The sequence below is a fragment of the Lissotriton helveticus genome, chromosome 8 (genome assembly GCF_964261635.1).
Source record: "Lissotriton helveticus chromosome 8, aLisHel1.1, whole genome shotgun sequence".
Lineage (NCBI taxonomy): Eukaryota > Metazoa > Chordata > Amphibia > Caudata > Salamandridae > Lissotriton > Lissotriton helveticus.
The window spans coordinates 1157101749-1157125882 of record NC_136069.1 but is presented as its reverse complement, the minus strand read 5'-3'; the positions used below and the strand labels follow the sequence as shown (position 1 = coordinate 1157125882).

The 24134-nt window shown below is 43.1% G+C and overlaps 1 protein-coding gene across 1 annotated transcript in view; it reads right to left on the bottom strand.

Annotated features, from left to right (window-relative positions):
• Nucleotides 1-2168: 2168 nt before the first annotated feature.
• Nucleotides 2169-24134, bottom strand: part of TMEM255B (transmembrane protein 255B) — a 788288-nt gene continuing 766322 nt past the window's right edge. The window contains exon 9 of the mRNA XM_078658950.1: nucleotides 2169-2336. Coding sequence (XP_078515076.1) covers nucleotides 2169-2336 — 168 coding nt within the window. The remainder of the gene's footprint in view (nucleotides 2337-24134) is intronic.

Genomic DNA, 24134 nt, shown 5'->3' with positions numbered 1-24134 from the left:
ATTTTTGTAATTTTTGCACACTTGCATAACACATCTTCTGGGAATAATTCCTACTTTCTAGGTAGAATAACTGAACTATTCAACAATATGCATGCTGGCATATTAATAGAGACTTGTTTTCAAAAGTACAAATGGTAGCCTGTATTGGCTTAGGAATATTAAGTCAAGTATGTAAAGAGATTTTTGTCTGTGACAAGGTGTAGGAGACAATGCAAAAGTGTAGATGGAAAGGGAACTGTGCTGACATTGGTTTTAGCACAATTAATTTAAAGGCTCCTCCAGATCTAACTTGTCTTCTCTTAGGGCGACATGACTGGTTTAAAACTTTCACCACAAACCGGGCATATGCAAGTGCAATGGAATTTGGCAATTCCACGGCTGCAGAATTTGTAGAGACAATATGGATTCGACACATTTGCTGAGCAATCCACTATATTATGAACAATTAACAGCTGCGGCCCATGCAGGTAAGAGAGGTGAGGCTGTGGACCCGGGTTCGGGGGGGGGGGGAGGGGGGAGTGATTTCGACAGACGTCGACGAGGGGAAAGTAATTCTTTATTTAATTTTCCCTTGTGGTCGTCTGTAGAACCTCCCCCCAACCCGGCCTCACCTCACCGCTCTAATCTGCACGGGCCGCGGCTGATAATTAGCAGATATCAACAAACAATGTTTCTACCTCAGGCTGATCAAAGGTTACAATATCACTTAGCACGGAATAGAGTACAGAACCCAACACTTCGTTCACCTGTTGTTTGCTGTGTTGAGGCTTTTCCTAGATTTGTATTTCACCTAAAAGGTTTTAATATCCCCTGTTCATAAACGGGGTTGATGGCCTTTGTCTACAGCAGGAAACACAACAAATTGGTAAGCATGACGTCCTCTTTATGAAAATGTTTTATTTAACTACTCCTAAATATTCATGTTATCATTGCAGTATTCCGAAGGAAGCAGTTTCCTCAAAATGACACTCTGGGGTAATTTACTAAGATTTTGCGCCGTGTTTGCATCACAAAAGTGATGCAAATTGGCGTAAAATCTTTTTTTACCAATTTACTTTCCAGTGTTAAATAACGGAAAAGTAATGCGAATACATCACTTTGTGCCATGAGGGCATTCCAAGGGTGGTGCATGGGCGTTCCCATGCAACCACCCAAGAATTCTCACGCTAAACCCAATTTACTCAATATAATAGATTGGGTTTAGCATGGGAAAACTACACCTTTTTCAAGTAAGTGCAAGGAAGGAGAATTGCTTTCATTTCTCCTTCCTTTTCAGACTTTACATGTGTGCTGCACTTTACAGCACACCTATAAAGTGGGGATATGGTTAAAGTGAGTCTGTGCATAGTATTTTGAACTGGAAGGGTTTCTTCCAGTACAAAACTTAGGCTAGACTCAGGGAGTCGCCCTTGCACCATGGCGCAAAGGTCTCTCCATGGCACACAGCACCTGATTTCAGCATCAGCGCTAGTGAGAGGGGAGGAGAGTGCCTTATTTTAGTAAATAGGACGCTCTTCTCCTCTCTCTTTTTACATAGCGCAGTACAACATTTGCAGGTGCTGCAGGGCGCAATGTGAAAAAATAGTAAATCTGCCCCTCTGAGTTTAGAAGAATCTTAAACATTTTACATCTCTTGTTAGGATGAGTGCTTCCAAAGTCCCTTTTGTTCGTTCACAGAATACACTTGAAATAGAGCTCCCTAAGACAAATTTTACAACATAGCTGAGATACACAGAATAATAGAGGCACACTTTTTTATTACAATTAGTGTCTGTCTATAAGTAGGGTTGATTTTACCTTTAGTGCAACATTCTACATTTATTACATACATTATTTTAGAGGTAGAAGATAGTGACAAAACAATGGTGTTCCTGTGCTTCTGTGCAAGACACATTCTTTGTTGGTGAAAAACATTTGACTAGGATCAGAGGAATGTTCATAGTTTTATTTCTTAATAAACCTACTCTTTTTATAGCATTATTATCTTTTGTGTTTTGATAACTAAGAATGTAGCGTACGATGTTGTCATAAAATGCTGCATAATTTGTCTTGCTACATAATTTGGTCCTTCATTATCACATAATTCCAGTGGCTCTGAGTACCTGGAATATATGTGCAGGCGGGGGCACTCTTTGGAAAGAGAAGTACATTAGTGCATATTTCTTATTCTATGGAACATAAGGTGGAGGCTTTTCTCCTGCAACGGAAAAGGCTTGTGCATAAAGTGGTGGGGCATTGGGACGGGGGCCATAGTTAGAGTTAGACTGAGATGGAGGCTGGTTTTCCTCTGATGCCGAGATGTCCATTGGTGTGGATGCTGGAAAGGCATTGGCAGTCTGAAAGAAAGAACATCTTTGTTATTAAGAGAAAAATACATGAGCACATAAAAAAATCAATTGCATAGGTTTAATTGGTTAAAGAGAAAGGTTATTGCCAAAAATCGTTGAATCTTGTATCCCCTGGCAAGCTGCTGTGGTAGCAAACTGTTCTGAACATCGGTCAAAGTGAATCTAATTACAGTCAACAATTGCAGTAAAAAGCATGACTGTTTCCCAGATTCTTGGACGATGAGATACTCTTTTACACAAGAGCCAGTCCATGGAACATGTTCGTGCTATCTGTACAAGATAATTTCACACACAATACAATAGACTAAACAGATCTCATTTACATAGTCATTTGTTATCTCATAATTCTGAAATTTATCCCGCTGGACCTACTTTGGGCACCACTAGATTGCCTGTTATTTGTTAGCTGGCTAACTGGCTTACCTGTTGAGAGAAACTGGCATTAAACAGTGCATGTTTTAGCACTGTATATTTCTTTAGAAGACTGTGACAGCTTGAAGGCAATATTAGATTTTTTATTTGCCAGATCAACATGATAATTGGGACTTTGAAGAAAGCTTCTTGGCCATCTTTATTCTACTGAGCAACTGTTTTTTTTCAAAGCGGAGTGTTGCCTCCAAAGGTGTGTAACACAATGGGATTAGTGTTTGCACCATCCGCTGTCGATTTTACTCTTAGCATTTTTTAAACGTTTTATGCATTGAGTCAAGACTATGGTCCTTATTATGACTTTGGCGGTCACAGAGCGGGGCTGCAATGCCACAACCTGAGACCTCCAAAACCATAAAAAAACACCCACCAGAGTAAGAATTTGTAAGTTTCTGGCACGCAGTTCTTTGGCAGGCCCACAGCGGTGCCTTTGAAAGAGGCACTGCAATGGGAGCGTTGAAGGCAGTTCCTGCAGGGTATCACAGCTGGACTGGCCTTTAGCGGGCACAGGGCATTTTCCCGGTGGGCCAGAAGGATGGGGGCGGGTTTTGACCCATGGGGGCTTGTTTTGTTACTGGGGAGTGGTGTTTAAAGCAGTGCTACAATACTGGCCCCCTGTAACAAAAGCGGCAGCAATGCTGGAAGCTAGCACTTGGCAGTGCCAATATGGTCTGACCACCCAAGTTTATTGGGGTGGTCGGACTGTGGCTACAGCGGCCCGATAAATCGTGCATAGTCATAATAAGGCCCATAAAGTCCATTCATTCAAGCTCTAAATCTGTAAAAGTCTCATAAGTGACCTGAAACTGCTCAAAATTCAACGATCTACTGGCTGAAATGCCATTAGGGAAATGAAACAGTCACATGTAGAAACAAAAATGATAATCTCGCTATCATCACTGCGTCTCATGGACATTTTAACAATGCAGTGGATCTTAGAAAAGATATATACCTCCTGGTACCTGTAGTTCACATGTAAATATATTAGCTCCAAGTGTGAAATGCGATTTTCTGTATGTAGTAGATAGCTGCTTACTATGAAACAGTGAATATGTGGTGGGTGGGTGCTCTTTTTCCATTCTCGATCCACAAATCTGGAATGCTGCGCATTTTCAGCTTAAAGCAACCACTTCCATTATGATTTTAGGAAGAAACTCAAATCCCTCTGTTTTTAAAGAGTATTTTTTTTTTACTTACTAACCTTTTTCACCTTTTTACGCATCTCTCTTCCTAGAACCAAGAGAAAGAGTGTTCTGTAAAGCTCCATTATAAAATTAACATTAACCTTAAGAATAAATACTGGTGTGAAATGCATTGTATTCCATTTGTGTATATGTGATCACATCAGTAACAGAAAACTGTGAGCCTTAATCATAATTACTATGTCCTATTTTCAGAGTTTGTTTTCTATAGTCCAGTGGCATTCTTCCAGTGTTTCATTAAATGTTGTTATCAGTGCCTATACAATCCGCAGTCTAAAAAATTACATCAAAACTGTTTTCCATTGTTTGCTAAACATGGTTTTATAGCAATCTATGAACAACGTGCATATTTTTCTTCTAAATTTCAGTGATGTAGGGAAGATATATATGTGTGCGAAATTCATTTTATACAGCTCACCTTTATTTTGAAATCATTTTATTATTTTCAATATTGAACATAAAACATAAACTGCAAGTCCCCAGAAAAGGTTTTCAAGCAAATGCATATAATAAATAGCTAATACATAATAATTTCAGATTTAGCTTTCATATAATGCATATAATAGGGAATAATTTAAAAATGTAGCTTCAAAATTGTTAAGTACATAAATTCAAGTAATAGATGGGTTTGAAAACTAGTATATACAATAAAGAAATCAGAGTGTATAATATATTGCAACAACCCTTGAAATCATTCCCACTAGCAGTCAATAACAACTAAACTAGCCCCCTACCTATATTTTATCCCCTGTCGAGCTGCCAAATAAAGAACACCCTAATGGCCAATATTTAAAAGTTCAGTAGTTCAAAGTTCCACCCTTAAACTCATGTAAGGTCAGTTATTACCACCCTCTAAATCCTGCTGAGCAATCAGAGAGCTATAAGGTGTGCTTATATCAGTGTCCGGGGTCAACAAACAGCCCACATGGAGAAACCATGCTCGTGAATTTTTCATTCTTTCCCCGGCCTTTCATCAGTTCCAGAAACAACATTTATACAACTAACCTTTGTGCTCTCACCCTTAATGTTACAGATGCAAATACAAATGTCATAAATAAACTGAGAGAGGAGAATAAATCTCACAGTGCCATTAACACTATGGCCCAAACATGTAGTCGGCGGCTCCACCAGCCATATTACTAGGTGACCGGAAACATGTCTTTTACAATTGCGGCTTGAACTATAGGCCGGAATAGAGCTGCAGCACGAGCCCCAATTGAAAAAGGCATCTTTTGAAACATCCATGCACCCTGTGTCCAGAAAATGCACCATGGCACACCTATGAACTGTTACTTTTATCCTCAATCAGTGTAACTGCAACAAAAAACATCAAATTTTGAAGAATCGTTGGCAGATTTCCAAGTAATAATCCACAGTGGTTGGTATATCAGGTTCGGCTATTTTTAATCCTTCCATAGGAAAAAGAAGACCGCAGCTGACGCGTGTTTCATCCTTCTGAACTGTTTGAAGGCTATTTTCTAGAATTCAAGGGCAGTCCTTTCTGAACTATGTCTTGAAATGGTTAACTTCCAATCAGAAGGCTTCCTGTCTGCCTCTCTCGATTCAATAGCAAGCGGCTCTTTAAGCCTGAGTAGGCCACACGTTCGTAGTTTCAAATATCTCCATCATTTGGTTAACATAAACCACGTAGTGTTCATATGCTGACTCTCTCCGTCTGAGAGACGTTGTCTCCTTGATAAGTGAATGCAGTTATGGTCGCACACACGTGGATTGTCGGAGGTCCGGGTACTATTCTGGATGCGGCCATAACTGCGTTCACTTATCAAGGTGGGAATGCAGAAGAATCCAAGGGTTGTTGTGTGGGAACACCCCAAAGTGCTGCATAAAAAGGAGCAGCATTTACAAGTAGGGTGCAGGGTGGCTTTTCGTGTCCTTGTAAATATTGAGAACTGCACAGCGCTGCCAGTGCATCACAAAAACCGATGCACTGGCGGGGCAAGATGTTTGTAATTACGCCCCTAGGCATTTAGGCGTTACCCAGTTTGCAAGTGTGCTGTTCAACACAGCACACAAGTAAAGTGGGAAAAACAAGGAGCAATTAAAACATTTACATCTACCTCTATGAATTTGGTGCAAATCCTTGTCTAGAATTCTTCGTAGATAGGTATTTGCATCAAACCCATGGGAGAACGCCCATGCACCACCCATGAAACGCCCCCTTGAGCAAAGCAACGCAAGTCAGCACATTGCATAGCTTTGAGTTACTTTTGGTTACAATCCACATAAATTGCAATTTTAGTTGGATTGTAAATCCCACCACAACACTTTGCATCGGTTTTACATTAAAAAAGTAACACAAACTCAAAGTGTAAGTAAATCTGCACTTGAGTGTCTAGTGAAAGCACTCTTAACTTCTGTTCCTCACACTGCTTTCGTGACTCCTAAGATCCATGGTAGGACAGGCAATGCCTGGTGTATCAAAAGGCAAGTTGCTACCCTTGGTTCTCACTAACTGACCACTGTGTTCAAAGGAAGTGACAAGAACAGGGAATGGTTTACTTTACTGAATAGATGTGTCTTGAGTTGCTCTGTGAAGGAGAATAAAAAGAAGAAAGAAGCTTGATGTGTATCGAAAGAGCATTCAACATTTTCGAGACATCATCAGGGAAAACCTGTTTCTTAGGGGCTGATTACGATCCGCCATCGGATCGGGACCGCCCGCCTGCCTGTAGTGCGGCAGTCCCACACCTCTAATTACGATGTGACCGCCACTGTGGCGGTCGCATCCAGCAATTTAACATTGCTGTGGGTGTTGCTGGCTGTAGCACCCGCCACAATGTTAAATGGCCATGTCGTGCATTTCCCTACACAACGTGGACAGGCACCTCGCGGTGCCTGCCACCTTGTGCATGGAAATGTAAGGGGGGTACCCCCCAGTGCACAACCGGCTCCCCCAACACAGAGGGGGCCCACAACGGGCCCCTGAATCCAGCCTCCGCCAGCCTTTCCATGGCGACATTGTAATCAGGCCCCTGAATCCAGCCTCCGCCAGCCTTTCCATGGCTGCATTGTAATTGGGCACCAGAATCCAGCTTCCGCCAGCCTTTCCATGGCTGGCATTGTAATCGGGCCCCCGAATACAGCCTCCGCCATCCTTTCCATGGCAGCATTGTAATCGGGCATTGTAATCGGGTGGGTGGTGCCTGGTAGGCACCGCCACCATATCCCCGGCCTTATCCTCTCCGGCAGGCAATCCTAACGATTGCCTGTGGCGGAAGTGTGGAGGGCGCCCGCCACGCTTGCGGAAAGATTCCCCGTAATCCTTATGTGGCAGGGGGGAAATAGGCATTCAGATGGCGGAGGGACCGCTACCACCGGCCCGGTAGTGGTGGTCCTTCCGCCATCATAATCACCCCCTTAGTGTCATCCATTGAGGTGGTGTCTACAATAGTTATCTTTCTTACGTAAATGAGCATAGATTATATAATTTTGTCAGCCTCGTTTGCGCCTCTAAATACATTCAAATTTGTCACGTACTAGGCCTTCATTTTGTTTAGTTTCTTGTAAATCATGATTCTTCCAAAAATTAGTGTTTTTAGCTGAATCAGGATTGTCAGACCAACATGAAAAGTTATTCTTCCTTCTCGGCATTGTCACAGAGAACTTGTAAAACGTGAATAGTATCCGGAATGCGTGAAAAAAATCGCCAAACACCAATTTTATTGGATGGCCTCTTCCCTGAGAGAAAAGCGGCGAATGTGCATTAATACTGCTCATTTAATTATTGCACCCTGCGGTGTCAGGATTTCAGAGAATGGTGTTCCCACAAAGGTCATTATGAATAAGGCTCCCGGTTTTCCGTTTAAACGGATTTTTACATATAAATACAGACAGAAAGCTTTTTGGTTTTTGTCTACATTTCTATATAAAAACGGGAAAATTCTAACAAAACCAATGCTCCTCCTGCCTCTGTGCTCCTCTGAAAAATCGGAGTCAGAGGTGCACAGGGGCGTCCAAAAGAAACAGGAACTGCTGCCCTGAAACTGCTCCAGAGACGGTGGGGGGCTGGAGGGACTGGGAGCGCCGTGTCTGCAGAGACATTCCAGCACCACCTCATAGCAGCAGTTTACACTAGATAACTGTTGGAGCGGTGTAAGCAGCGGATGTCCATTAAGAGGTGTGAAAACACCCCAGGACATTGGCTGAAGCTCCAGCAACCTTTTGTTTTTTAGCTCTCACGTGTGGGGGATGTAGGGCACAACTGGAATTGGGATTATTCTGCCACAAATCGGAGTGGGACGGTGAGAAGGGTGGGTTGCTTCAGTGGTTAATTTGTAAGTGTCGGGGCTCTCATTAAAAGGCAGCTGGCATCAGCCCATTTCTCCTGTTAGCACCACCTAAAATAGGACCAACTACTAATCATGAAAGTGGGGGTGGGGGGTGCCTTAATAGACAAAGCTGCCTTCAGGCCAAGGAACCAGGTTCGAGTCTGGGGTGGGCTCAACATCCTGTGATTCTGGGCAAATCACTTAATCTCCCCTTAAATAAATGTGTCCTTAGCTGGTGCTTATGAAAAGCGCTGGTGATGATGATTAAGTGCTGGTGCTGATCACTAGAAACCACCAACTCAAATTTTGCAGGGAGTACCCTTGCCTCAAGGAAGCTGTACTGTAAAATCCGACATCTACAGGTGGCAGCAAAACACGTTAGTGCATGCCACTTTCTGCTCACATTTTTATACCATCATTAATAACCCTGAAATAAGTAAATGAGACAGGCAGCTATGCATGTAGGGTGCTCAGAGCACGAACTAATTTTCTCTCCACAACAAAACAAAACTATCGATGACATCAGGAAATGCAGGGTTGACACAAGGATATTTGATAGGGGGTAAACAACAAAAGACAGGCAGAGGGAATACCCATACATGCCTCTCCCACCGTGATTTCCTGATTCAGAGCTTTCCCAGTGCCCAGCAGCTGGGCTGGGAGCTCGGGGTGTTCCATTTCTGCAGGGGATCATTCCTAAATCCCCCCCACCCCTTTTACAGGTGGTGCCGAACATCTCCATGGGGAGCTCATGTCATGTGTCACACAAGCTCTCAAGATGGCGACGCGCCTGCGGCTGGCCTCCAGCTTCATCTTCCACCTGGACTCCCACCTTCTCTCCTGGACTTCTTGACTTCTTGCTCTGTCCTGGCCGACACCTTGCTGCTGTTTTCGGACAGTTTTTTCTGGACTCTAGCCCTCCTTCCATTCCGTCACTCTTTAACCCCTTATCCCCGTGGATGATCCTCAAATGTTTTCTCCCTTTTCTGCTTTCCCTTCTCTCCTTACCCTTGCATCCCTCCCACCCTCCCTTTGTGCTGTGACTGAATCCACACTTTTGGAACTCTGCTCTGTGATTTATTGAAATAACTCTAATCACTGCTAAATGCAGTAGACTCTTAGAGTATATCCATTCTTTTCCCCTCCCTATGTATATAGGGATAACTCCAATCACTAGTATATGCAGTAGACCTTTGTACTCTCTACCATTCCTATGTGACCCTTAGAGTATATCCAGTCATATCCCTCCCTATGTATATAGAGATAACTCTAATGACTAGTCTCCTATGTGACTTTTAGAGTATATCCATGTGTATCCCCTCCCTATGTATATAGAGATAACTCTAACGACTAGTCGCCTATGTGTCTGTTAGAATATATCCATGTGTATCCCTTCCCTATGTATATAGAGATAGCTCTAATCACTAGAATATGTAGTAGTCCGCGTTGCTCTCTACCCTTCCTATGTGACTTTTAGAGTATATCCAGTCTTACCCCTTCCCTATGTATATAGAGATAACTCTAATCACTAGTTTATGCAGGAGTCCGCTGTGCTTTCTACCATTCCTATGTGACTCTTAGAGTATATCCATGTGTATCCCCTCCCTAAGTAGATAGAGATATCACTAGTATATGCCTAGATTTTATCCATTTGTACCTCCTCCCTGTGTGATTTTATCTCTTGTACATTTGCAATTTTTTCTGTTTGTACCTTTTTATAACATATGTAATCCTAAGTCTTTCTATAACGCATGTGATCCTCAATCCGTATGTTTTCAACTGGTTCTTATGTAAGTCAACAATTTGCAAATTCTTTTTGTACCGTCAGTCCTTATGTTTGAAACTGGGTCCTATGTAAAGCGCTCTGACACCTTCGGGTAAAGTTCGCGCTATATAAAATCGCATAAATAAATAAATAAATAAAAGACCATCCACGCCCACTGCGATACCCAGCCAAGCCTAAAGGCTGTGTTCTGACTGACTTATACAGAAATTAACATAAATCCAAACAAGTAGGGCCTTTGAAGGGCTGGTAGGGTTCGGCAGAATCAGTCACACGTCAGCCTCATCTGACCTGTAACATACTGTCTCCCAGCCCTTCTGACCTGCCGAATTTTGCTATGAGCCACTCCTTTCCTGTAAGAGCTTCTTCTCCATGTATGTGTTGTTCTGCAAAGGGAAAGGGGGGGGGGCTATTGCACCTAATGCACAGCGAGGTAGACCAAAAAAGCAGAGTTGCTTTTTCTACACTTACGGTTATCGCTAGGTGTGTTGGTGGGCGGCCAGGCACTGGCCTGCCTGCCTTTATTTACTGATGGGGACAATGGGCCTGCTGCTGCTTGCACTCAACGTGAACCACTGATGACTCATGGCGGGGTGCGTGTGTACTGGGACGTGAGATTTAAAAAAAATCTACGAACGCTGCCTGCCGCACAGCCCTACCCATGCAGAACCAAACGTAGCCCAATCACTGACACACAGGCAACACTGAACTAAGGGACACCACCTAACTAAGGTAAATTATCAATGCGCATCATCACGACCAGTTGAATGTGGATCATAGATTAATTAATTCATATTGGAATAAATAAATTATGGTTGGAGTCCGACGGTCTGGAGTCAGTAATGAATCATATATGTGATTTAAATACTTTTTATTGGCTCTCATTGTCTCACAGCCACAGCACTCTTCATCCGGACTCAGGAGACGAATACAACACTGTTCGCACCGAGTCAGTGACTGAGGTAATCTTTTATATACTGTCTACGCCACAATGCCATATGACATGCAGATGCATGGTAGACCCGGCCCTGATCAGTAAGTGCCGGTGCTAAGCACCGGAAAGCACCAGCACAAATTAAGCACTGGGTTGCTAAATGAAAGGCAGGACGTTTTTTGAAAGAGGTGGCAGTGGATGTAGTCGATGTGATCTAAACTGTAGCTAGGGAGGGGCACTGCATTTAAACATTTAAACATAAGAAAGGAGGATCACGTGTAAACGGAGGCCTCGGGACATAAGCACAGTGTTGTGGCACAAAGGAACTAGAGGCAGGGAGAAGCAAAGTTAGGTCATCGCTGTTTGACGCAGAGATTGGGAGCTAGAGCTGTAAGGGGTGATGTGCCAAGGGAGAAAAATCCACAGGGGTTTACACATGCCGTAGGTAAGAGATTCTTAGGAACCGCGATGTGCACTGGGAGCAATGTGCAAAATATGTCTTGGGAAATATGCACTGTTGTGCTAAATAGTTCGAGAGAGTTGTGCAAGGTGAATATGACACGAGAGCAAGCGCTAACAGCAGTGATAGGATTGTGGGGGTGGGTCGTTCAGAGACAGCAATTTGCTCCTTGAGGGAGGATGGAGGGGCTGGTATGGGAGAAAGCTGCTGGCGGTGCTGGGCTCAGTGGAGGAGTCAGAGACATGCTTGCTGGTATGTGGGCAGAGATAGAGAACGGCAAGTATGAGGTGACTTGGTAGAGATATCCGCTGGCTACAATTTCCCCGGAGGCCTTGTTTGTTGCAAGCAATGATGTGTTTTGGGAGAGAGAGGTGCAGTGGGTGAAGTGCAATGGGAGAGAAAGCTTCAGGGAGTGTTGTTCCAAAAGTGAAACAGCTGCAGAGGAAGTGCGGTGCCATGGAGACAGAGAGAGGCCCAGAAGAGATGTGGAAGCATCCATGAGATACAATTCTGCAAGGTTGATGTGCTTTGCGTGAGAGCTCCAGGGGTGAGACCACCTGGGAGCGAGATCTGAATGGTGCGAGCTGCGCATGCGTTAGAAACGAAAGACGCAGGAGGCAAGGCGTGACCTGGCAGAGAGAGCTGCAGGGGTTGGTGCTTTCTAAGAAAGCTCTGAGCTTGGAGATGCATCCTTAGTGGGAGAAACATATCTGCAGGCTATGACATACCCTAGATAGATACCCAAAAGTAGTGGGATGTGCCTTAAGAGAGACGGCTGCAGAAAATGAGTGATGCCCTTAGAAAAAGTTGTGAAGCAGATGTGTGCCTGTAAAGATACCTAATTGGCTGGTGATCCTTAAGAGAGGTGCATGGCTGATGTGCCTTGTGACAGGTGCAGTGGTAATGTATCCTGGGAGACAGCTTGGTTGTATTATGTACACAGAGGGAGAGAATTGCCTGATATAAAATTGGAACTGCAAAAGAGAGTTGTAACAGGTAGAATATGCTTTGAAAAAGACATCTGCACAGAGTGGAGCAATTAAAAAAAACAGCTAAAACAACCTAGGGCCAGTGTGCATGTCAACTTAAATAAATGTGGAAAGATACTAGCTTTAGTGGGGGGGTTTTCGTGCGTCAAAAATAAATGTGGATAAATACAGATAAAATGACCCAAAAAAAATATGGATAAATACAGACGGAAATGTGAAAAAAAAAAAAAATATGAACCCCCACATAAGCAGCTTGTGTGGGGGTGCGTGCCACTGGACAGTTCATAAATACTGCCTCTTGCAGTGGAAGGAAGCAAGGGGGAACTGGTGTGGAGAAGGAGGCCTAGAGAGAAGGTTGGAGATATGACAGATGAATGCTGAGAAGAATGGATGGTGAAGGAGATGGAGGGAGAGTAGAGTGGAGTCAGCGCAGCATGGAAAGAGAATGGATGGTTGGAGAAATGGATGGAGAGGAGAATGCAGAAATGAATGATGCATGGAGAGAAATGATAGAGATTAACGATGGAATGATGGGTGGTATAGTAGTTCCTATTATTGAAGGGAACTACTTTGTGTATGGTTGGGTTCCATGTGAAAGGTCAGTATGTTGTTAATCACAGTGAAGTTAGCCAATGGGTGAAGTGGGCTGACCTATTATCCCATGCTGTAGTGGGAAGAGGAAAAATATGAATAACACAATAATTTACCAAAAGATGAAGAGGACTGGTGAAACCCCTATAGGTATATGATGCTTAACATTTTAGTAAAATCAAATACCAGACCTAAAAAAACCAAAAAGGAATATAAAGGGGAGGCAACAGAAATTATGTACTCTCTTTAGAATAGGAATCTTCTGTAAACAAGCATATAGACAAATCCAATGGGTTTTGCCTATGTGTAGTGATAGAGCAGAGATGTTACCTTTCATCTATTTACGGCAATTATACATGGAAATGATTTATGACACAACTTGTATGGAAAATGACAAACTGTGTTTTTGGCTTCACGTTTCAAAACTACATGTAATGAGGTTCTGATTTAGATACAGTATCTTAAAAGCATGCAGAATGTTAGCAGCAGTTTTCTGATAACACATAACAGTCAATAAGTAGATGTGAAATTTGACATTTTAGTTGTGTTCTTCTGCTTAAATGAATGTGATAAATAAATGATAAGTTAATTCTATGAAAAAATGAAATCCTTCATGTGTTAGAAAACGGATAGCAACATTAGAATGTATAAATGTGAGCACTGACATTGACAAGAAAAGTAGGTGCTACATAAGGTTATGTATGTTATGATTAGATTTTGTAACGTCTATCATTGATGTGCCTTTAACCCCTTAAGTGCTGCCGTCGGCCAACGGTCGTCACGGGCACTACCTCCCCAGTGCTGCGTGCGACCGCTGGACGTCCAGTTCAGCACCGGATAATGGACAGCGCAGCACTGGGGAGGTTTGTTTACTAGCTTTAAAGGGGTTAACACCAGGACCAGTAAACTTACCGGACTCGCCAACGGGCAGGGTCGTGAGGTGAACGGCGGCACTTTGCATTCCTGGCGGGAGCGCTGGGAGACTCGAAGAACCACAGCCCCCAGCAGCCTCAGGGGCGGCGCGCCCGTGACGCGCTTGGAGCGCCCGGAGGCGCTAGATAAACGCTGACCCCACTCGAGCTCAAGGGGGAACACCAGGACCAGTAAACTTACCGGACTCGCCAACGGGCAGGGCCGTGAGGTGAACGGCGGCACTTTGCATTCCTGGCGGGAGCGCTGGGAGACTCGAAGAACCACAGCCCCCAGCAGCCTCAGGGGCGGCGCGCCCGTGACGCGCTTGGAGCGCCTGGAGGCGCTAGATAAACGCTGACCCCACTCGAGCTCAAGGGGGAACACCAGGACCAGTAAACTTACCGGACTCGCCAACGGGCAGGGCCGTGAGGTGAACGGCAGCACTTTGCATTCCTGGCGGGAGTGCTGGGAGACTCGAAGAACCACAGCCCCCAGCAGCCTCAGGGGCGGCGCGCCCGTGACGCGCTTGGAGCGCCCGGAGGCGCTAGATAAACGCTGACCCCACTCGAGCTCAAGGGGGAACACCAGGACCAGTAAACTTACCGGACTCGCCAACGGGCAGGGCCGTGAGGTGAACGGCGGCACTTTGCATTCCTGGCGGGAGCGCTGGGAGACTCGAAGAACCACAGCCCCCAGCAGCCTCAGGGGCGGCGCGCCCGTGACGCGCTTGGAGCGCCCGGAGGCGCTAGATAAACGCTGACCCCACTCGAGCTCAAGGGGGAACACCAGGACCAGTAAACTTACCGGACTCGCCAACGGGCAGGGCCGTGAGGTGAACGGCGGCACTTTGCATTCCTGGCGGGAGCGCTGGGAGACTCGAAGAACCACAGCCCCCAGCAGCCTCAGGGGCGGCGCGCCCGTGACGCGCTTGGAGCGCCCGGAGGCGCTAGATAAACGCTGACCTCCCTCTCGCCACGCGAGTCGCGCGCGGGAGAAGCCCGGGAAAAGGGCGGGCCCTCAGAGGCCGGAGGAGGTCGGGGCGGGGGCACCCCCCTAACATTCCCATTTTAAGGTACCGGATTGTACTTTTGACTATGTGCCTGGGGAGATGTCCTTTGAACTACTGACATCATTGTACCATATTTGCGTAGGGAACACCAAGCTAATGATATCTAGCTAACTGTCTTGTCGTGCTCGGCAACTTGTGTGGATATTCATATCCTTTTCCATATATTTGTTTACTGAACTGCACAGTATATCTTGTTGTTTGATTCCACCTTGTGATCGGTTTAGTAATTACTTACTACTTTGACATGTCTCCAAGGGGTAGTCGTAGTCGCAGCAGAACAGCTGCTGCTGGGGGTGGTCTAGTTACCGGCCCTATTGATATTTTATCATCAAAGCCAATGATGCCATAAACCAGGGTATCTCTCTCTTAGATTGGAGGGTTTCTCAAGATCTGGCCCACGCCAGACGTTCATCTCTTGGTCTCATTACTTCTGCCACTACACCCAACCAGGTAATGCCTAATAATATCAGACCTTTAGTGGATGTACGCGCTGATATTCACACCATCCCTAGTGAGGTAAATCTATCTGCCTCAATTCCCTTGATAGAATCTGAGACAGATATTAGTATGGACTTAGAGAAGACCCCAGACCTGCACATCAATCCCACTCCTGAAGTAACACCAGCAAACAATACGAGGCATTTAAGAGGTAGACGCGAGGGTGCCATCCAAAAATATAAACAACACGCACCGAAGCATTGGTCTCCAAAGGTTAGAAAATACGCTCTGCCTAAAAGAAAAACTAGGAAAGGCGCTAACTCCAAGCCTCATCTAGAAATGAGCAAGACAAAGGAGACCATTGATGAGGACGAAAGTGATGAGGAGGAAAGAGAGGAGGAGCAGCAGGGTGGGATACCTGATAAGGATGGTAAAATTAATGACAATACCGAGATCATAAATGATCATATGCTACAAAGGTTGGGTGAGCTACTTAGTATTTATCTGTCCCCTATTGAAAGTAGGCTCATTCGGATTGAAAAGCAAATAGCCGAATTGAGCATTCCTATCAATAGTCTATCTAAAGAAGGCGCTGTAAATGGTGTAATCGAATCTACCACCACTAAAACAGTAGGCACTAAACCTAATATCTTACAAACAACGACTACAATACAAATACTGTCGCTAAACTCCCATTGGTTCCATCTAAAGGGACCAATGCTAGTCAGTCAACATCTAACCCCAGTATCAATAACGTAGCCCCAGACACAAGGAGGGACCAAAACACTAAACAGTCTAATGGGACGACTGTGAGCCAACTTCTGAATCCCGCAAGTAGTTCCCACATGGTCCAACCACCACAAAAAACAACAAGGCAAGTCCCCTCCCGTATTAACCTTCCACCGGAATGTGGGGCATTTGTGCTGGTTCTAGTTAATGTCTCTAAACTAAGGAAGGACCAAGATGAAACTCCCATATCCCTCAAAAACAAAACCTTACATTGGTTAATTGCAAATTGCAATTTTCCTATAGAAGGTGCAAGGGAGATTATTAACACCCAGAGAGTGGGCTGGATAGGCCCACTCAGGAAAAAGTTTGAGGGTGATTGTGTTACAATAAATTTTAAAAATCCACAATGGGCAGAGAAAACATTAGCAAGTGCCCCATTACCCTCACCACGGGAATTTAACACTACACTCCTTCCATTAGGTTATTTTTACAGACATTTGATACCACCTAAACAAGCCATGGTGAATTACCCCATAATCCCATATCAAGATTTAAATTTTGGAGCAAGGATTAAATCACCACTCTTTACTCAAAATCAAGATTTCACTCTTAATCACATGAATGGCCACAACTGGCAGAACCAGGCTCCTATGTCTGTACCTTTTCCCCATCCTTTGTACCATCCGCAACTCTCAACCATGCACCAATATAACCATAGAGATAAGTTCTATCCTGCCCCTGACTTCAATCAGTTCACCCCGACAACTGAAGTTAGGCCAACATTTAATATCCCTACTCACAATCGGTTTGACTATTTTTCCAACTTGGATGAGCAGGACTGACTGGATACAATGGCTAAAAGTAATACTATCACCAAAGTCACAGTCAGCAAACCAGAGGGATACTCAGCACCAGTTGCTGATTCTCAGGACCCAAAAGGCCCTGTGAAAACCACGCTTACTAACAGTACTTTGCCTGTCGTTGCTAATATAATTGATGATGAAGGAGGAAGTACTGGGGGTAGGCCTGGGAAACGTTGTACTTCCAATGGTCTATCTATTCTAAGCTGGAATGTTGCAGGATTGGAATCCAAGTTACTGGACCCCGCATGGATTGAGATAATTAATGATGCGGATATTCTCTTGTTTCAAGAAACATGGGCTGTTGGGAATTTGTACATAGAGGGCTATCATTGTTTTAGTCTAACATCACCTAAACCCAGTTTTGGCCGAGTTGCGGGTGGCCTATTCATTGGGATTAAGATCTTGGCAGGAGGTACAATTAGAGACCTGCTGAGTGTTAACCCTGATAATCCCAATATTCAAATTCTTGAATATAAGCTAAAGTCAAAGACCACGGTTTATTTAATTAATTTTTATAACAATGATTTTTATTGTGTACCGAACAAGAACCTTCTGACATTATCTAAGGTTTTAAGTAAATTGGAATATCTCTTATCATTCGATACTGATTCAGGTATTCTAATAGGGGGCGATTTTAATGCGAAACTCACAGAATGTTATGGGCCTGGAAATCAGACCAATCTAGACTCAGCGGAACGCAGAGGTTTGGAATTGTCTAAAATATTAACTGAATTTGACCTTGCTGACGCTATGAAAGTAGGGCATAACCCTAATTCCCCCTATGTACCTACATTTATTAGCAGGGATAGCAGCTCTACTATTGATTATGTATTCACGTCACCACTGTTAACAGATTGTATAGTCAATACTTCTGTGGTACAAACATCTTTTAGTGATCATAATCCACTGGTTGTAATTTTAAATCTCGCACCAAGCCTGATCTTTATGAATTTAAATGGTGCTAGGGACATCACACCGTCAATTGACGGCCTCCGTCTGAAATGGAGGGGAGTTGACTGTGGGGCCATTTTAGACAGTGTACAAAAGTCACATTTAAACTTGATTGAATCTTGTTTGTTTCCAAGTGGTAATCATGATAAATTAATTGCTGATTTTGAAGTATTGTGTTTAACCATTAAAACCCTTTTGTCAGTTCCACTACCCAAGGAAGGCAGAGAGCCAAAGTGGTTTGATTCATCTTGCTCCTTGGCAAATAGAGAGCTAAGAAAGGCACTTTCTGCCAAACCTAGGTGTAAAGTTACTGTCCAATCTGCCAGGAAAAACTACAAAGCTATAATATCTGAAAGGAAGGCTAATTTACTATCCGAACAGTAGGACTCTTTGGTGATCAGCGCAAATCTAGGTGGCAGCGGCCCATTTTGGTCTGCTGTTAGAAAAACCAGGGAAATGGGAAAAAAGCTCACCCAAATTAGCTGTACCATAACAAGTGCAGCATGGGAGACCCATTTTTCCAGAATCTATGCAGCCCCTCCTGAGGAGCATCTTCCTTTGTCTAATCTAGGACAATCAGGTGGCCTACAGATTCAGGATTATGAAGTAAAAATAGCTATAAAAGAGAGTCTGGGTAACAAGGCCCCCGGACCTGATGGCCTCCCCATAGACATCATTAAACATAATGTTGATTTATGGACACCAATACTTCTTAATATTTTTAACTGTCTTCCGAAAGCAGCCATGGCGGCCACATGGGCAACCAGTATTATCGTCCCAATCTACAAAAAGGGAGACAGGTCAGATCCTGCGAATTATCGCCCCATCTCCCTTTTGGCTAACACCTTAAAAGTTTTGGGACGCATAATCTAAAATAGAGTACTGGATTGGGCCATTGATACAGATTTTTTGGACCCTTGTCAGATGGGGTTCCGAAGTGGGGTGGGAACAGTGGAGCAATGTCTAAATCTGAAATTAATAATTGACAAATATAGTGTTGTCCGCTCATCTCCTACCTACCTTGCTTTTATGGATCTTTCATCCGCTTTCGATCTTGTGAATAGATCCAAACTTTGGTCAATCCTTTTACTCAATGGCCTCGATGACACTCTTGTAAAATTTTTAGCCTACCTCCATACTGACCTGAAAGCACGGGTACGTATTGGGATGGGGGGAGAGGTCTCAGGAGCCATTGACATAGGGAGGGGGGTGAGACAGGGGTGCGTTTTAGCACCTCTGTTGTTCATCATCTATATCAATGGTTTATGTTGTAAATATCTTTATTCGGCAATTTGATCACCATAAAAGCATACATATACATAACATTTTAATTCACCGGTAAAACTTTAAAAATACAGATAAAAAGGAAGAAATACTCCGCAGTCAATAATTTACTACAGGCTGTTCAAGCATCAGGCCGTCGGTCCCCCCATGTGCAATTTCAGTAGACGGGAGCGCGTCACCCACGCACTGCCCAGAAATGTTGCCACCCCGCAAATCATGGAGGAGGAAGAAGAGTCAGTAGAGAGTATACGTAATGCCTGGCTATGGCACCTCAGCCCCAATTCCCTACACACAGGTTTCAGCCAGAATTTCCGCGCCACTTTGTATGCGGGGCAGGCAAAGAATAGGTGGGCCACAGATTCCTTTGGAGCTGCACATCCAGGGCACGAATACTGGGCGGCACCAGAGTTAGACCACCTCGCCGTGAAGTCATGCACCGGAAGCGTCCCATATCTCAATTTTAGATATAGCGCTCGATCTAAAGGTTTATCTAACTGTCTGAAAAAAACTACCACAGATGTTCCAACAATTTCAGGGAAACCACTACCAGTGCTTTTATATGCAGACGATGCGGTGCTTATGGCCCGCACTCCAAATGCTCTCCGTCTGCTTGTACATAGTTTTGTTAATTTTATGGAGGGTCTGGATCTGAGGGTAAATTTAAAAAAATCTTTTATTATGTCTTGTGGCCCTGGCAAAAGGAAACTCAATACTATACAGATAGGTACAGACAAACTAGAATCTGTCCCCAAATTCCCTTATTTAGGGTTGGTTTTCGCTGCGAACGGCTCGTGGAGTGGGCATTTGGCCCACGCCACGAGCAAGTTCTCGAAAGCCAACAACTCTGTTTTGAGTCTCCCTCGCCCAAAGAAAGTTGGTGCCACTAAGGCTATTTTAAAAAAAATTTAAACTGCAGTGCTCACCTGTTGCCTCGTATGGAGCTGAGGTATGGGGGTCGGGGAGCAGCCTTTGCATTCAAAGGGAAGAAAATCGCTTTTGTAGAAAAGTGTTGGGCGCACCGATCTCCTCATCTGATTTTATTTGTCATAGTGAATTAAATCTTCCACATTTAAGTGATTTTATCAGAGCTAGACCAGCACTCTTCTGGATCAGAATCTGGAGGAATGATGCAGCTGTCCTTACACAAAACATTATAAAGGACTGCTTAAATTGTGATCATGGAATGGAAATCCCATGGCTCTCAGAAGTCCGTAAATCTCTTAATGAAGTTGATAAAGGTACTCTGTTTACTAATCCTATGACTATTGAAACAAAGGATAAAATCGAGGTCAAAAATGCACTGTATGCACTTTACAATAACGAACGGACAGGAAGTGAATCAAAGAAATCAAGTGTTATGAAATACATAGGAAATGAATTATGTAGACAAACTTTGACGCCCTACCTTTCTCTTCCCATGACCAGCTGGGAGCGATCATTATTGTTTCGCTTAAGGGCGGGTACTGTAAAATTTTTGTTGTCTTTTCCTTTGGGATATCGGCATAGTGCTGATTTCACTCCATGCCCCTGTGATGGTGTGAGTACACAGGATGATTTGCACTTCCTATTTTTTTGTAAATTTTATCTCAGATTTATTAAATGGTTTTTAATTCCTTATTTCAAAAAGCACAGACCACTCACACTCAAAGAATCATACATTATGTTGGTTACTTTGGGTAACGATGAATTGACTTTCCGCACCAGCACTTTCCTAAGATCGGCCATACGAGCCCGTAAAACGATGGAAAATCCCTGAACATAATTAGTTTTAAAATGCTGTTACAATGTAAATAATATAATGAAATGAAGTGCACTGTACTGTTATTGTATGGAATTGTATGATATGAAATCATGTAATACTGCTGTATACTATGAAATCATGTAATGCTGTTCTGTATAACACTGTTTCATTTGTTTGTATATTTTATCTAATGAATTGTTGTCATCGGTACTTTTATGAATTTTATGAAATTCGAATAAAGGTCTTTTGAACTTGAACTTGATGTGCCTTTAAATCCGTAAGCTGTAATAACATGCAAAGTGTACAAGAGATTTACAAAATCATATGTGAAATGATAGAGAATATTTTAAAAAAAGTATGGTTACCCTATACTTACATGAACTAAGTGCAATTCATAATGAAGTGATATTAATATGCTTTATTGAAGAAATTAATGTATAATTGTATGTAATGCGAGATTCACAATTTACACAATTTCTTTGTGCATGAACTGTATTTCATGAAGGCCTCAAATTTTGCTTCTTTTCCTAACATGAATTTCTGAACGTAACAGTCTGAAGCCTATGGACACCATTTGAAACATTACCACTTGTGTTCTAACACTCAATCGCCTGACGTTTGTAGCTTGCTTTGACTAAATTTGCAACAAAAGTGTTACTTCCTAGAGCAAACGCTTGAGAATGGACAGACAAGGCATGAGAGCATGAAATCATCTACTTTTTAATGCAACAATTAATCATATTACTGAACTACAATGACTCTAAGGAAATGGCGAGTAATGGATTACTTCATTCTTCTGGATCTGTATACATTTACCTACCACATCATCTCATCCTATAATGAGCAACCAATGGGGCAGAGTGGTCCGACAAATTTGGTGGTGTCAAGAGGTGTAAACCTGGAATTGATGGAGTATAATTAATAAATAAACTGAGGTGCGTCTCCCCCTCTATCCATCTTGGCAATACAGGGACTGATAATTGGGACTACCAGAAACAAAATGAACTGTGACTAAATACTTCGGTTTGCTGCCGGATGGTATGCTAGTGTAGTGGAACCTTTTCGCCTGAAAGGGTTCACGTCAGAACAGCTGTGGCATTGACGCTGCAGTGCGGACAGAGTCTGACAGGTCTGTTCATGAACTGGAACCGGTCCCTTGGAACTCACTGAACTTTCTTAATAGGGTTGGTGTGAGACCAAACTGATTTTTCTACTAATTCATTTTCCTTTGGATAAATCTCCAACGGCCAAGGAAGATTAGTTCCTTCATATCTGGATCTCTCAGACCTTATAAATGTTTATTAAATCAGATGTAATTTAAATTTAGGTTGCATGCTAATCATTGGAATCTTAATAGAAATACACATTTAAGATACATTACTCCGCTGATTCTGTCTCATTATTTGTTTTCGGCTAAGTTCAATTTGATTTGGTGATTAACTAGAGATGGGATTGCTTGGGAGTTTACACCCTTATGATTCTATGTTAACATTGATCTTATTCCAGGTCCTCATATGATAATTGTTCATCCCCTAAGTATTCTGGTCCCTTTCAACACAGAACAAGATCAATCGGAGGACCTAGGAGAATTGGTATAGTAGCTGACATCAATTAGGGATAGGAGAAAAATAAATCAATAAAATAGTTCATGAGGCCCATTATGTTAATGCTCAACCGTTTTTCTGGTAGTGTGTCGGATGGTTCACTGTCTGACAAAACTGGGATATAAAGGGGATGTATATTAAGGTCACTATGAGGGTTTCCAAAGCCCAAAATTCAGTGACATTTAACCGAGTGCCAGTTCTGAAGACGACGAGACCAGTGGTGTGAGTATCAATAAGGCTGTGTAATATTGTTGTTGAAATGTGTTACTAATGAAAATTGGTAGAGAAATGTTTTACTGTTTTGTGTAGAATCAGGTATTGTTGTATTGAAGTTATCAGGTCCCAAGTGGCCTAAGATCCAGGGATATACACCTACGGGTGTTCTCAGTGTGGCATACTCTGATTACGTTTGTCTGCTGTTTCAAAGGTGCTGTACGTGAGACGTCATCGGCAGTACCATCAGAGAAGGGAACTTTGTGACAGTGAAAGATTTAAAATCATTGGGATTTTTCTCACGCGCACACTGATTAATTGTAAGGATTTTTAGGTAAAGTCGCTATGGTCATGATTTTGCTTAGGTTGAATGAATAAATTCTGGTTGTATGGAAATCTATCATTTCTTTTAGTGGAGCAGACAAGAATTTATTTGTGTTTAGTGGGGTTTTTAAGATTGGAGTTGAATAAGCTGTATTGTAAAGGAGTGGTCTTTTGTTGTGAGTAAGTGGCTTGACGTAATAAGGGTGTCGCGCTGTGATAGGATGGTTGGTGTAAAGCTCCACTGGGGTTAGTTGAGAGTATCAGAGAGAGCCACGCAGTGATTGGTAGTTAGAACAATAATAAAGAAGAGTATTTCTTTGGAAATATGAGTGAAATTGTTGTAAAGGACAACAATATTTCATCTGAAATCATGAACATTTTAAAGAGCTTAAAAACATTGATACATGGAGATGTGCCTGTACCTACTAGAGAAGGAGTACCGATAGCACCTGAAGGGACGCTTGCTTTGTATATGACTTTAGAGAAAGGATATCATACATGTACTTGGTTAGAGAATTGGATGAAGTATACTGAGAAAGATGGACCTTTGGCTTTCCCTCGATTATTTTTGAACATTTAAGGAGACAGATGAATGATATTAAGCCACCACCAAGACCTATGCAGTTCTAAGCTCTTTGAGAATGGGAACATATGGCTTATCAGAAAGAGAAAGAGAAATACCAGGGAAGATATAAGAACACTTTAAATAAGTATGTAGAGGCTAAGTGGACGCTCAGCGGAAAATGCGGAGAAGGGATATTGCAGAGGGAGCACAAAGGTATCCTGTATTAGTTGCAGAAAAGAATGAGGGAGAAAAATGCAAAGAAAAGAAGAAATATCTTGCCAGCCCTCAAGCTCTCACGTTAACTGCAGAGAGTGGTGACGAGATCGATGATGAATTTTTGAGTGAATTATTGATGAATCAACATCCACCATCTTATGAAGAACAGTCACGGACAGGGTCACATCTATTTGTAGGAA